The sequence below is a fragment of the Sebastes fasciatus genome, chromosome 7 (genome assembly GCF_043250625.1).
Source record: "Sebastes fasciatus isolate fSebFas1 chromosome 7, fSebFas1.pri, whole genome shotgun sequence".
Taxonomy (NCBI): domain Eukaryota; kingdom Metazoa; phylum Chordata; class Actinopteri; order Perciformes; family Sebastidae; genus Sebastes; species Sebastes fasciatus.
Genome location: NC_133801.1, coordinates 20,839,223 through 20,855,064, shown reverse-complemented (window position 1 = coordinate 20,855,064; position 15,842 = coordinate 20,839,223). Strand labels below are relative to the sequence as shown.

At 41.5% G+C, this 15,842-nt stretch overlaps 1 protein-coding gene across 2 annotated transcripts in view; it reads left to right on the top strand.

Annotated features, from left to right (window-relative positions):
• The window catches only part of LOC141771663 (uncharacterized), a 50,383-nt gene that overhangs the window by 19,070 nt on the left and 15,471 nt on the right, over positions 1 to 15,842 (top strand). Inside the window, exons 3-5 of one of the 2 annotated variants that reach the window (XM_074642163.1) lie at positions 9,504 to 9,561; positions 12,033 to 12,068; positions 15,196 to 15,444. In XM_074642163.1, the coding sequence (XP_074498264.1) occupies positions 9,504 to 9,561; positions 12,033 to 12,068; positions 15,196 to 15,444 (343 nt within the window). The remainder of the gene's footprint in view (positions 1 to 9,503; positions 9,562 to 12,032; positions 12,069 to 15,195; positions 15,445 to 15,842) is intronic. The other variant, XM_074642164.1, reaches the window with a different exon arrangement.

Sequence of the window (15,842 nt, the reverse complement as noted above, 5' to 3'; positions counted from 1 at the left end):
GGGGGATTTCCTCTTAAATTTTTTTAGACAACAGTTCCTCCAAATTAAATGAAAAATATGAATTTGTCCATGCCTTGTAGAACGACACATAGAAGCGTTTTCTGACAGTTTTCTGATGTAAAAAGATCATGGTTTGGGTTCAAATAAGTACTTTGTTAAGGTTAAGGGACCTTCGTAATGTATACAATGATAACAGGGAACTGTTTGAAGCTTAAAGTTCTCAAATGATCCAATATTTCACAAAAAAAGATGAAGAGGAAAGTCTTAAAACTGAATACAGATTTATGCAGCAGAAGCCCTCAGATATATCCTGTTGCCCTTTGGAGAGGCCCGACCCCCGGGTCCGGAGCCATTGCACTACACTATAAAGTAGTTAAAAAAAGCTCCACCTTGAGCAGCTACAACAGTAAAACGCTGCTTACACATTGAAGCATCAGTATTAACAATCTAATAATGTTTACTGCAGAATGAGAACTTTTTACTTTTGACACTTAAAATGTATTTTGCTGATGAAACCTCTGTACCTATCTAGGATTTTGAATGCAGGACTTTCTTGTATGCTCAAGTAAAGAATCTTCTTCACCACTGAGTACAGAGAGTTTGAAGGAATACGGGGAGATGATGATGATGATGATGATGAAGATGGTATTGGTGGTGGTGGGTGTATGGAAAGTGAGCGAGGGCGAAGAGGGGAAGGCGAAGGCGACTGCTAATTATGTCTAGAATGAAAGAAAAACAGAAGAGGCGACGAGAATGCGAGAACAGAGACACATTTAATTATAGGGACGGGGTCATGGGAGCAGGGTGGGGCAGGCGGCTGCACACCAGGGGGCTAATTCCACATCTCGTGCTCGTGTGTGTGCGTGTGTGTGCGCGTGTGTGTGGGTGTGTGTTTTCAACCTGAGGGCAGGGCGAGGGAGAATACCCCCAGAGACTTTGGAAATTCACAAATTAGCCGCCCTAACGTCACATCTCTCTCGCCCTCCTGTGCACTGGAAACTCCTTGATGCAAAGGGATTGATTTTCCTTCCTCGTTATTGTAAGCACATCATCGATCGATACCATAATAATCATGTTTGACACGAGGCTGCTTTAATTATGAGTCTGTGGGGAACCTCAGTGTCCAGATAACATTTTATTTTATTCTTCAGTAGAGTGGAAATCAATCTAAAACATCTTATCTTCTCAGTGTTCTTTACACTCTATTATAGATAACATGAAAATGACAACATATCTACTGTATGAGCTCTGCCACTGGAATAGTAATGGCATTGTTACTGTGGTTACCTCCACTACTAATTTGCAGTGCAGGTGAGGTGTCAGCTATCCAATCGGACTAAGGCACAGCTGCTGCCATGACAACCGTTTGCATGTTTGTGTGTGAGTTGTCTTTTGTGTTTTGTAAATGTGAGTCTGTAATTACTTTCTGGTGCTAAGGATGAGAGTTGGCAGGTGTGCAAAAACAACAAACGCTCAGCTGCAGATTATGAATATTAAAAGTTGTGGGAAACATTTGCTGTTAATTTAATTTTCTCCGTCAGCTACACAGCGAGTGTTTATGAGTCGATTAGTCTTGTGTGCGTGTGTGTGTGTGTGTGTTTAAGCGTACAGGATTTTTATTGTTCTGTCTGACTGCACTGATGTTGTATATGCACATAAAGGCTTAAGTGCATTTATTTAATGACTGTATACAGGCTTTACTTGATGCTATTGAGTTCAGACCTGTGAGAGAAGCGACATGTGTGGCTTTTTGATTAGCTATGGAGCCCCAAAACTGGCAGGCAATAAAAGATTATCAGACAAGTCAAAAATAGAAATAATACTGTTAGTTAAATAATTAAAAATAGAGTGTTGAAACAAATATTTATAAATTTCTGTTAGCCTCCAAACAGTTGGGGAAAAAAAAGAGGAAAGCTTTTTATTTTTGTCACTTAATTTAATACAGCCTCTCCCGCCCTTGACTAATTACTGCTCTGGACATACATGGAGACTTTTCATTATCATTTATGCATCAGGATAATTGGAAATGTATTCAGGAAGTGGACATGTTGTGTGGTGAAAATAGGGGATGGATAAATGATTAAATACTAAGACAAAAAAATTGAAAAATAGGAAAACAGAGTTAAAAATTAAAGCGAGCTTGTGAAAGATAAGTAGAAGGGTACCACCAACCAGTTGATAATATAAATTAGAACTTGCCTAATCTTAAAATGATTTTGAAAATCATTTCCTTATCATTTCCAAAGAAGTTTCAAATAAATATGTAGTTTGGTACTAAATATAAGGAACATTGAGATGGTGTTTAATTGGTACACTTACAGTTAATGACTTTGCACTGCAGCTGAACATGAAACATGAAAATGTGAAATTTGTCTGCACACAAGCTTACAATTCAACATTATGTTACGTTTCCGTGACGACGCCGTCGGCCAGGACGGTGTTATCAGCTGTAACCGCCGTATGAGCGCAGTGCCGAGCGGTGGCCGTGAGCTAGCCAGTGGGGCACGCTCACATGCACAAATATACACTAAAAGCAAGCATGCGTCGGCCCGGCTATGTCAACAAAGCACAGAGAAGCTCAGATTACAACACACAAAGAGGGAGAGTGACTTCATTCTCTGCTCAGGTAGACATTACTCCGCTATATCTTTACACGGAAAATAGTTGTTGGCTGGTATAATAATGCTCTGGATATCAAATTTAGTAGCTTTAAGTTTCTTCTGGAAATCAACAGCTAATATTAAATTCAACACAAGAAACTGAAATAACGCAACAGTCTTTATTTTCCTTATAGTTTGTACCAAATTATAATTTACTTTCCAGGAAACAGGAAAACTACAGACCAATAAAATAAAGTGTTACCCAGTCCGTTTCGGGGCTCCATAGGTGGTAGCTATTGTTAAATGATTAAAGCACCAAATCCTGTTGTCTAAAATGACAAATGACACAATCTACCCGGGTAATATTGGATGCTTGTCTGTGTGTCTGGTTGTGTGCGTGTGTCTGGTCGTGTGTGTAAGGGTGTGTATCTGTGTGTGTGTGTGTGTGTGTGTGTGTGTGTGTGTGTGTGTGTGTGTGTGTGTGTGTGTGTGTGTGTGCATTAGTGTGTGAGCTCTGAGGGGAAATTCCTCTCTCAGGGATGGGAGTTCTTCCTGTCGTAGAGCTGTGTTTGTACAGCCTGGCTTTGTCGGGATATCCTACCCTGCCCATGTCTGAGAGAGAGAGGGAGAGATGGAGGGAGGGATGGCAGTGGGAGAGAGAGAGAGGGGCACCGATGGGGGGAGGGAGGGAGGGATAAAGAGTAAGGGGTCTGGCTGAGAAACTGGAGCAGTGACTGAGGCAGTGGTAGGAGTTTGGAGGATGGAAAATAAGGTTGATTTCTGTAAACCTTCATTAAATAGAATTTGACATGCCATCACAAATGTCTGCACGGTGGTTTGAATTAGCAGAGATCGCTCTAATCCAGAGCTTTACCGCTGTTAGACTGATGTGAGGCCGGAGGCGAAGGGACAGCGCCAGACGACCAGACAGCCTACAGCCCGAAGGGAAGGACGATTCATCATCAGCTCTCTTGTTTTGATGTTTGATGTCTTGTTTTTTTGGGAAACCCCTGTTCTCTCCGGCCATGCCAGGCTCAGACCAGCTGCACATGTCATGACTGGCAACAATCAAGAGTGATATCTGATTTAGTTGTTTCTGTACAGGAGCGTGCTGAGTGGAAACAGTTTAGATGGAGAGAAAAGGAAGCAGACAAGAAGTGCATTCCTCGGTTGTATAGAGGAATCAAATATCCACATAAAAATATACTTTCGGCTACAGTCGTGTTCTTCTCAGCACAAAGCTGTTACATGTAACTGATTACTAGTCTGATTATCTCATAATTTGTGTACAAATTCATGTTTGGACAGATTTAAAAGATTACACTATGTTAAGGAAACATATTGAAATACAGTTACATAAACAGTTTTGAGAGACTGTGCAGCATTTAAACAGGAAGTATACTAGACTATTTATTTCCCCATTAGATAATTAAACAAGCGAAGATGCAGCAATAAATGTACCAGAGTTGAATCCAGTGTCCTCTTTCCATCTTGTCAGTGAGTGAAAATCAAGTTGAACACTTTTCCACAGCAGACGCTTTGATTTGTCAAACACAGGTGTAACTAATTAACTAATTATAAGTGTCTGCATTGCATTAATTACTGGAGCAGAGCACATCGGTAATGTTATTAGTTCCACCTGTGCTTCTCCTGCTACGGCAAGTCTAAATGGCTGCTGTGAAAATGGTCTTTAAATCATATTCGTTTGGGGACAATAAAGAAACAAGAGGGATCTGATGCTAGCGAGGCTATCATGATTCACGTTGGTAAGATTTAGATCAGAGAGTAGAACGATATTTAATGAAAAAAGAGGGACAGCGAGGAAAAGAAAAACGTGTGATGTTCATTAAGCAAACATGAAAGTCAAATGCACAAAGACGTTTGTCTAGCTGTGGTTCACATGTCAATATAGAGAGATATGTGTAAAATGTAAGAAACTAATAGGAAGCAGTTTTGTTAAGAAGTATCATGTTGATAAAATTGCAGTCAATTCACACATCAAGGGACATATGAAGAGACATATTTTCAGCATTGGGAAACAGTCTCACTGCTCAGCCTCACACCTGCTGGCCATTATGACAATTTAAAGGCTTATTCCATTTTTCGGTGCATAATAAGTTAATATATTGTAATTTTAGTCGTATATTGTTTTTCTTCATAATTTTATAATATGTCTGAGGAAAATGTTGATATTCCCAACGGTCTCATCTTTTTCCTCTGCTAAAGTCAGAAGTGATCTAATGAGGCTTAATTAGTAACTTTAATAAGCATTAACATTTAGCATGCTCTGTTAAGCTCAAAGTACAGCTGAGGCTGGCTGGAAAAGATGTACGAACAAGTGGAGATTTGGACTTTTGTGACAATAGACAGTCATTCGTGCTCAGTGTTCAAAGGTTTCTCGTTTTAATTTGACGGCCACAAGTCGCACATTTTTTTATTGTGAATTTCAAATCGTACTTATTTCAGGAAAAGAAAAACATTTTAGCTCTGATCTGTGAAAGAAGACATGATAATACATTTATCACTGCCCTCTGCCAGGCCAATCCTCCATCTCCTCTATAATGATCTCACACACACATGCATAGAGTACACACACACATACACACACACAGTTTCCAATTATGTCACTTCCCCGCTGTCATCACTCTGGCCATTACCTCCACAAATGGCACAAAATAACACAGAGACGTTGTTCGAGTCAGAGCGAGGTAAAAATACCACTTTGTCGTTGACTGTGATCTTATCAGCTTCTTCTTTGAGATGTTTACCGTTTGGTTTTCCTCTCTGTGCACGTTCACTTTGCCTTCGCCTGGCCTCTAATGGTCTCTCTGGTCTCTCTGACGTGACGTCACACACTTTGTGATTGCAAAACAAATTGCTGTGGTGTCCGTGTGAGTGTGTTTTGGAAAGGTTGTCTGGAAGCGTTTATTGTGGGTGATTCTCTTAATCTTTATAGACACATATTCCGAGTCTTATCAGTTATTGTGATTTTAACCCGGTAACCATGGTTAGCTTGATCCCTCCGTGCCGCCATACAGGATCCCCAACCTTAGCAACAGGGCTTACCGTAGATACGCCCTTCCTGTATCGATGACAATATCATAACTTACCTGGCCGTGTGGACCCGTGTGGGTGCAGAGGTGATGGTGTTAGCGGGGGCTGAGTGAGAGAGAACAAAAGAAAAGAAAAGACTCTGGACTTCCCACAGGTCTTAACCTGCCGTAACAGTTGGCAGAGGGAGCGGGCCGAAAGAGGGAGAGGCGCATGTGGTGGATGGAAGGAAGAGGGAGGGCGATTGGAGAGATGATAAGGCTAAGAGGTCTGTGAGCTGGCCAACAGTGAGGTAATGCTGCGTGTGCATTTTATTCTAGTGGACAGTTCATCATAAGCAGTCAGATCCCAAAAAATATTCCAACTCAAGCAGCATTTTTACAAGCAGTGTTGAGCTGAAGACCGCGCCTCATCTCTGTTCGAGTTGCATTGTGGTTAATGTAGGCACCAGCCGGGCTTTGACAAGGAAGAAGAGGGTGTGGATAACAAAAGACGACATCTCTGGTTCTGCTGTATCGATTTTGATCCTTTTATTTTTGAACTGTCCACCGTGAGACTGACCTTGTGCAAAATGCTACTCTTTTTAAGATTAAATCAGTGTATTGTTTATTTCACAACAAGAACCCGCGAGCACATTATCCCGCTTATTACACGGCTACTTACATAAGAAATCAATAATTTGACACAAAAATGGTCCTCCAGAGTCCAACATCAGAACTACAGTATGTCCATAGCAACGTTTTGTTATACATAGTAACGGCCTGCTATAAAGACATCACAGAAAGTCACGATTGACCAATCAGAATCGAGTATTCAACAAAGCCGTGTAATAAGAGTTGTTATCAGTTCTACCAAAGAGACGTTCCCCTTTTAAAAAAATTCTGATTGTTTTATTTTAATAATTTTTTGATGCCCAAAGAGGTCAAATTATACAATATTTCCAAAAAAGAAAAGACAAAATCTGAAAATTAATACAAATTTGTGCATTATAATTTCGATTTTTCGTCTTTCCTTCCCCATTATTCATCTCACGACCCCTCAGATTTATCTTTTGACCCAGTGGAGGGACCCACTGGACTTAAATACCTGACTGTATAAATATAAATAACTAGCTCCATCTCTAACAGCTACAGCCATAAAATACTACTATTTTTGCATTAGTATTAAAAACCTGATAAAAGTATACACAGGGACTATTTTCCTGCAGAACAAGTACTTTTCTTCTGATACATACTGAATACTTCTTAAACCTCTGATTCTGTATAGAACTAATGTGATTATAACAGACTGCAGGATCTCACGGTCTAAAGATGTAAAGCATGAATACTGAACATTACTTCAGGTGAGAGTTTTAAGCCGAAGCTTAATGACTCCAGCTGGTCCGTCTGTGGGGTACCTGCTATCTGCCGGCCTTAATGAACCGTCTGCGAGCCCTCTGCAACCAGCAGCACATCTCATTAGTGCCATGACTTCTCTCTGTGTGTGTGTGTGTGTGTGTGTGTGTGTGTGTGTGTGTGTGTGTGTGTGTGTGTGTGTGCGTGTGTGCGTGTGTGCGTGTGTGCGCGTGCGCGCGTGCGCGCGTGTGTGCGTGTGTGCGTGTGCGTGTGTGCGTGCGTGTGTGCGTGCGTGTGTGCGTGCGTGCGTGTGTGTGTGTGTGTGTGTGTGTGTGTGTGCGTGTGTGCGTGTGTGTGTGTGTGTGTGTGTTGGTGTTCTTCCACTTCCCCTTCTATCTTTTTTCTTATCTTATCACCTCTCTTTTCTTGTGAGCTCTCTCTTTTATCTCACCATCCTTTTGTTTCACCTCCCACTGACCTCTTTGTTCTCCATCACATATCTGACAAACTCCAGGAGTCCCGCGAATCGTTATTCCACCACAGCTGCCACAGTTGCATTTCACCTCTACCTTTCTTTGCCCTTTTTCTTTACATACGTGCTACATAATTATCCTTTCTACCTCCTTTTCTCCTTCGGTACAATATCTTCTCCTCCCATCTCCTCGTCTGTTGCAGTACAGATATACTGGATGTACCTCCACTTGAAGCAAATCCCTGACTCAGTGGATTCCGCACCACCAATTTTCTCTCCCTTAACATTTTGCACCTTCACTGCAACCCTTCATCTTCTCCTCTCCTCCTGGCGTGTCGCCTCTTTTTCGCCTCTAGCTAACAGTAGCGTTGCTGCCGACCTCCTGCCCTTTACCTCCCTCCAAATCCCTCACTCACCTCCTGTGCACCTACAGTATCTATCTCCCTCCCTCAACCTCCTCTCCTCCCACTCATCCCCCCTCTGGCAGTATAACGCTCTCTCCGCAAAGACGTGACTACACATCCATGTAGCCCTTTAGGAGAAACCTTACCCACAATGCACACGGCAGAGCGATTTGCATGACAGGCACCGGTGCGTTTCACAGAAGGAGGAATGGGTGGATGGAGATGGAGAGATGTAGGATAAAGTGTTGGTCTGAATTATTCATTTCTGGTCTATAAGATGAACAAATGCATGAGAAAAGAGAGCGGCAGAAGAAAAAAACACCTGTCCTCTGTTATCTCTCCAGAGTGTGATATCTCTGGAAGCTCAAAGTCATCATTTGAAGATGTCCAGCGTATGCCTGAGTCCTCTGCTTGTGTACTGCAGGATGACTTTATATTGGCTGACTTTATCTCTATGTAAGGCTATGAATTTTAATAAAATATATATATATACTCATATAGACTGTATGTTATACAGGCAGGATTAACCTGCATGCAGCAGTAAAAAAGGGCACAATAAAGCATCATACCTGCTCCAAGAGTGTGTTCTCTAAATTGAACAGGAGTTTTTTGGATGTCCTCCCTTACAGCATTGATGTAACGGTCCGTCTCTCTCCGCATGACTGCAGGTTGAGGTTTACTTGAATCAGCACTCAGCTGCAGCCTCGGCTTGTTCAGGCAGTGAATCACTTCTGCTTTTCATTTCAATGCTTTAGGGCAACGACCTAAACACACACAAACAAGTACTGCACTTGAGTACAGTTTGGGTATACTTGTACTTTACTATTCCCATTTTATGCCACTGTATACTTCTACTACACTATATTTGTTTCACTGCTATACTGTAGTTATTATCCTTCAGATCAAGATAGTATGATTATCAGTTTGTAAAATATGATCCATTTTGTACAGATGAACCTGCTGTTTATGTTGACAACATTCAAATGCTGCTCACATGTTAATGCATCTGTACAAATAAGATAACAATAACACTCTGAATGGTGCAATTTTGCATATAGTGATTCCCTTTACTTTTTGCTGCTAATACTTGTGCACTTTTATGTAAGAATAATATTGAATGTAGGCCTTTTACTTGTAATGGAGTATTTATATAGAGTGGGATTTCTACTTTTACTCAAGTAAAAGAGCTCTATACTTCTTCCACTAATGATGTCAATGCTTTATTTAAATTCCCCTATTGCATTATGTATAAAGGTCACTATGCATTATGTATACAGGATTCAATTACAGGGTTCATATACATTTTTTAACACTTAAAAGTAAAAAGAATACTCTGCGCCACACAGTAAACCTGCCAGTTTTAACCCACTAACAGTATATGCCCTAGGCGACCAAATATCAGTATCAGTAATCTACATTCATATTCTACAGTAGCACATTGATATTTGCAACCAGGGACTTCAGTTAATCAGAAAACGCCTCATCCATGTACAGGTCAAAAACACAGTTTATCTTTGGGTTTAAGACTTCTCTTCGGCCTCCATCAACAAAAACAACAGAATTGATTTTTGTTGTTTAATGCAATATAAAACTCAAAAATAGGTATTTGTGTTCAACAGTTTTCTGTGTGTTTTCTTCACAGAAGTCCTTCTCTCTGGTGTTGGAGGCTCTGGACTACGACAACGACACATCAGAATCAGGTGAAGCTGCAGTGTGTGTGTGTGTGTGTGTGTGTGTGTGTGTGTGTGTATGCCTTTCTATCCACGTGTAAGGGTAAAAGAAAGGGAGACTCTATAAAGGAATAATAAGCTTGACATTTTCCAACAGACAAGGATAATGAGTCTCCTGCTCAGACACATTCTGCTTGTTTTGAAGTTCGAAGGCTACTTAGCCAAAGTTTATAACAGCTGAGTTGTAAAACCTTAATTTCATGCTTGTTCTGGATGATTATCCGCTGTTGTTTTTTTAAATATGCATTTCTAAACAAATGTTAAAAAAAAGTCAGATTCTAGCCATAACTCAATTTTGACCAATATGTCAAAATGTATATTTGGTCATTTAATCTAAGTTAACTTCAGGTGTGGGTAGTAGCCTAACTCATTAACTTACAAGTAATGAGTAAAAGAAGTCGTTTTTTTATTTGGGAACTGAAACTTCTCACGTTCCTTTTTTAAAAAGAAACCTGTACTTTTACTTTTTACTCAAGTATTTTATGGGCCAGTAATCTACTTTTAACCTTTTTAACAAATAAATGGCTACATTTGGCATTTATACCTTCATTACAACTAGTCTGTTATCTCAGCTACTTTGCATTTTGCTACATTAACCGAAATGAGCTGTCATCCAAGCTGTGTGAATGCGGTTACGCACGAGAGCTTTAACCGGTCTCCCTTGTGGTACAAAGAGACAAGCACTTGTGCCAGATGAGCTGTAGGTTACTGGGCAAATGAAGGTAATGAGGTAAAACGAGGTAAATCAGGCAGATAATACATTGATGTCTGCTCTTTTCTCCGTTATGATTGTATTTGGCCACTGTATTATTAGTGTGGAAAGCTATACCAAACTCAATAACTAAGATGTTGGAGCATCAAAATATTTTTTTGAAAAATGGGAAACAGGATAAAAAAAGCTGGTAAATTAGCTTTAACTATGTTTTGGCTTTTTTTATGGCAGTATTTCCCCCCATATCTATCTTATCTATAAGTTTAGTTTTCAACCAAGCATCATCTCCATCAAGGCCAACAATTCACGTGCACTTGTTTACGAGAAGCCGATATGTGGTTCAACATGGTGAAACAATGTGAAAAAAAATCCTATAAAGCCTTTTATCCAGACCCTTTAATTTCCTGCTCGTCTCCTTGTTGTTTCTCCTCATAATCAGGAAAAGCTCCATGACAGGGTATGTGAGCTGCATGCTATAAAAAGCACAACACACGCACACAGACATGGAGACAGATGTTCCTATGCCTTCCTCATTCCTGTCATACCACAGTCCTCTCTTTCATCCCACCGTCCTCTACCTGCTTCTCAGCCAGTCGTATATCCAAAAGATGGCTGAGATAATGAGAAACTGGGAACCATCCTTCTCCTTCTCTGTGTTCGTCTCTCCTGTCCTCTTCCATCTCTCCTTCCCTCTGCCCTCCAGCGCCGCTCTTACATCTTGTTTGCATTATCAGTCGTTTCCACCTGAGCTCCTGACAGCCTTTACATTTGGTCTAAAGCCGTTCACTAGGCGGGCAGCTTAGCTCAGCCCAAACACGACCGTCCTGTAGCAGTCTGACTGGATTTATCGGGCCCTGCTGCTAATCAGAAAGGATTACCGAGCACGACTATATCTTCTGAAACAGTAAAGAGGAAATATGATGTCCTTTGAGCACCGACAGCATGACCTTCACTGAGTTTTGTTTCAATAACATGTAGCTGGTGTTAATGTGCAGGAGCGTACCTTTATATTAAAGGATAATTCCAGTTTATTACTATTTTGGTCTTATTTCTGTTAACAGGTGAGCCAGATTATCTAAACCCCTTTATTTGGAAGTAAAACCGCAAGTGAGCGCACCTGAAATGTTATTAGTAATCCCTCATTGCACAAGAAAACTGCATACGCAAAGCTACAGTAAGTGTGTCACTGTACGTTGAACCATAATGTCGGTCGATTAAATCACTTTCACTCTCTCTTGCATAAAAGTTTGTCTAACCTGGAACCCACTTTACAAAAGAGATGTGATTTGCATTTACCGTTAGTTGCTAGTTTATTAGGTACACCTAGAGGTTAATGCAGTCTAATACAACAGTCCTGCAATAAAACCTACCTAAAGGAAAGATGTAATGTTCTGTTTTTGTTGAAACTGTTTTAGAAAAGTGTTGATTCAACTTTATGATCATTATGGAGGATGTAGTTTTGTGGTGCTGTTGAACTGTATTGCATTAAACAGAGAGGAGTTTCTGTTATTTAGCCTATACCCTCGTTGATATAAATGGTAACTAAAACATGTGAGAAAGTGATGAACGTGTTAGTGTATATGTCAAAATGTGCAAGAGGAAATTATTTCATGTTGCAAATCTCAGCTTGCATGCGGCAGATGTGGAGAAATAGGCCCCTGGAGGTTTGATTTAAACTGTCTGATCGCCTGATCTCTTGTGTTTCTCGCCCCGTCTGACTTCTTTTCAGTGATGTCATCACGTCCCCAGATCTCGGCATTTAAAGGTACCATGTTAAGTTTTCAAGGACCAGTGTGTAACAATTAAGGGGATCTATTGGCAGAAATGGAATATGATATTAATAAGTATGTTTTCTTTAGTGTATAATCACCTGATAATAATAATTGTTGTGTTTTCGTTAGTTTAGAATGAGCCGTTTATATCTACATGGGGAGCGGGTCCTCTTCACAGAGTCCACCATGTTGCACCGCCATGTTTCAACAGTAACCCAGAACGGACAAACCAAACTGTGTTAAATTTTCCTGCCTGGGCTGGAGTAGATAACGTTACTCGCTCCTGTCGCCGTCGCTCTTTCTCTCTTGCATCACCACTCACTTCCCACGTACACACATTCTACGCACTGGCTCTCCTCCAGCTGGCTCTAAGGAGGGCCATTCACATTTTCGCGTTTGTTGGCATATTGCTACATTTACTCCCGCCATAACTACGGCCACTTAGAGCATCATAGTTTGACGCGCAGGGCCGCTGAACCAAGCTGTCGTTTTTGACGACTGAGTGAAAACAGGCTGTGTGCACAAGATAAAATCATTGCTCCCTAGCTTTGCCAGTTGTCAAACTCCACACAGAGTACTTTTACATTTGCTAATAAACCAGAATTATCTTAAAATAGAAGCAGTTTAATTTTCTCTCTGTTCTTCCTTCTGTTCACATAAGTATTTACAGGGTCATTTTAAGTGCAGATCTGCTGCTGTGTTCGCCCAAGATTCAGCTGTATTGATGTAGCACCAAGAGCCACAAAATTGCCACCCCCGCTGGAGAGAAAGTGAAATTCAATATTAGAAGCATCATAATCGAGACAAGCTTGTCTATAAAATTCAAGACACATGTTCAGACTTAGTACTTTTATCCAGATGAGGATCATTTCATTGGGAGATCCTAAAAGACTAGAATCACAAACAAGACTGCTCTGAGAATTACTCGCATAATCAAATATAGAGGAGAAGCACCATCCAGCTGCTCTATTGACTTCAGTAGTTCTGGTGTATTGATTTGTCGGTTCAGGTGATGTGGAATAGCGAGTCAAAAGGAGGCGTTTTCTCTCCTGCAGTGTTTTCTCAGCCACTGCCAAGGGCAGGCACTTCACAGCTAGCAGCAGGCGGTGGGGGACAATCACCAGAGGCCAGAGAGAGTGATTTAAGTGTTCTTGCTACCTGCAGACACAATCCCCGTGTGTCCGCTGCATATATTCTGTTAGCTTTACTGCAATGTGTCACTTCTTGTTGCTGCTGGTTTTTGCCATCTAATATTTGAGCTTCTCTCTCTCTCTTGTTTTCGCCATCTTTCTCTCTACTTGTGCTCACTTGTTACTGTGCCATCACATTAGGCAGGAAATCACACTCTGTTGTACACCTTCCCTGCTGTGCCGGCTGATAATGTGGTCATTTTTTCTCCCTCTTTCCTTCTTATTTTCTGGCAGTGAAATGATGGTGAATGTGAAATTAGCCCTTTGACATGCCAGAGTCATAAAATAATGAAAAACCCACAAAGCCCTGCAGTAGCGTAATGAGTGTTTGGAAAACTGACCAGTCCGTTGGTGGAACTGTGCAACGGCTGAGCTAACAGGGCGCTCAGCGTCCGCTCTGTTCCCATCCCTCTTTTACTCTCTTAAACACACACTCATGCGCACACACACACACACACACACACACACACACACATGGACAAACACACGCACACACCGGCCAATATGTGCCCCTGTTTTCATTCCTTTGTGTCAAACCACAGTGATCTCATCTCTCCATCAGGCGGTTTGCTATGTTTGTGCGTTAATAGCTGCCTCCCTTCCTCTTTGGCTCTGTTAGCCTCTGTCTGTTACACACACACACACACACACACACACACACACACACACACACACACACACACACACACACACACGCGCGCACACACACTGTACACCCTCCCTCTCTCCATCGCTGACTTTCTTCCAACAAAGCTTCCTTTTCTGCGTTATTATCACACAATCTTTCCCGTTATCCTCACCCCAATCTCTTAAATACACACCTACATACATTGAGACACACAGATATACCCACGCACATGAATCTTCTCAGTGCTTTGTGTGTGTTAATACCCTGTCAGAGGAGATTATTACTGAGTTGGGGATGACAGCGCCTCTGGGAAATCCCCTCTGGGGGTCAGGAGCAGCAGCCGCTGCCCCAGCGCTGCCCCGGGCCTCATCTGGTCTTCTCTGGTGTTCAGGCTGCCCTCCGCAGACCCTGACCCCTTTTCTCTGGTTCTATAGTCTGCCCCTTGTCTGCATCGGTATTCATTCTGGTCTCAGTTCGCTCCCTGTATCCTCACTGTCACTCACCTAGACCATAACACGGATACATTCCAAAATGCAGCTTATTTTTCTTTTTGAACTGTCCTCGGCAAAGTTGCTGAAAACACATCTATTCAAAAACACAAAATGCCAGGTTCACATTGTTGTGTGGATGAGATACAAACCCTTTGAAAACCCAGACATTTGACTGTCATGTAATCCAATTATTTGCTTAAAAGAGCGGTGAATGCCAAGTTGTAGAGAAGTTTAAAGTTGCACTATATGTAATGTTAAAGGGGTGACAAACCCGCAGAGAATCTGACTCTGCCGTTCTTCTCAGTTTGGGGATTTTAGCATCTTTCAGTTTGTTGTTTTGGTCTTATGGCGGTCAACTTTACTATTTTGGTTCAGTCTCAACACGCTCATCAGTGTTGTTTCCTGCAGTAGGCAGCTGTTTTCAGTGAAAAAGCTTTAAATACCTACCCTAAACAGACAGAGTTAGCTGGTGATGATAGTGGAGCATTTAGCAGCTAGAGAGACAGATATTTCCCTCAGGAGTTGTTGACCAAAACAGAGCTAAAAGAAGAGTGATTCATGGGTTTACATTTGCCAGGTGGCCAGAAATTCCACTCCAAATGAATGCTAATGTTGCTCCATAAGTGTTGAATGTGTAAATAACAGGTTCACCATAACAACTGTATAATGTCAGTGTTGTGTTTACAGCTTGCTCTGCTGCAGGTTTAAGCATTTCTTCTCTCTCAAAATAATGAAATAATGGTGGATCATGTGTTCTAATCTTAATCTTAAAAGTCTGAGAAAGTCTTTTGCTTCTTCCTTCCTCCTTCAGGTCAGTTGATCGAGCGAGTCCTCCTCTCCTCCATGTTGAACCCTGGTGAACGGTGGCAGACGTACCAGCACCACGGACGACCTCTCACTCTGGATTACCGGGTTCGCTTCCGCTGCGATTCAAACTACTACGGACCTTTCTGCAACAAGTTCTGCAGGGCCCGCGATGACTTCTTCGGTCACTTCAACTGCGACCCCAGCGGCTCCAAGGTCTGCATGGAGGGCTGGACGGGGCCAGAGTGTAAAGGAGGTGAGAAGGGAAACTTTAATCTGTGGTGTGTTGGAGTTCATGACACCATATGTCCTGTATAACCCCCATAAAACCACAACAAGTTGTTTTTACACTTCAGTCTATGTCCAAAATAAAGAAACAAGATATAACATGTTAATTTTAGTGAGCTTTAGAGGTGCTGGTAGGTGGATTTTGTTGCCTTTGGACGGAGCCAGGCTAGCTGTTTCCCTCTGTTTCCTGTCTTTACGCAGACATGGAAGTGGTTTCAATTTTCTCATCTAACTCTGGACAAGAAAGCCAAGTGCATGTCCCAAAATGTCGAACTATTCCTTTAACACCAAATCTGCATTACAATTATTGTTGCATGGTAGTGCAATGGTTATCTGACTTGATGTTTACTGTGATGGATTTTACAA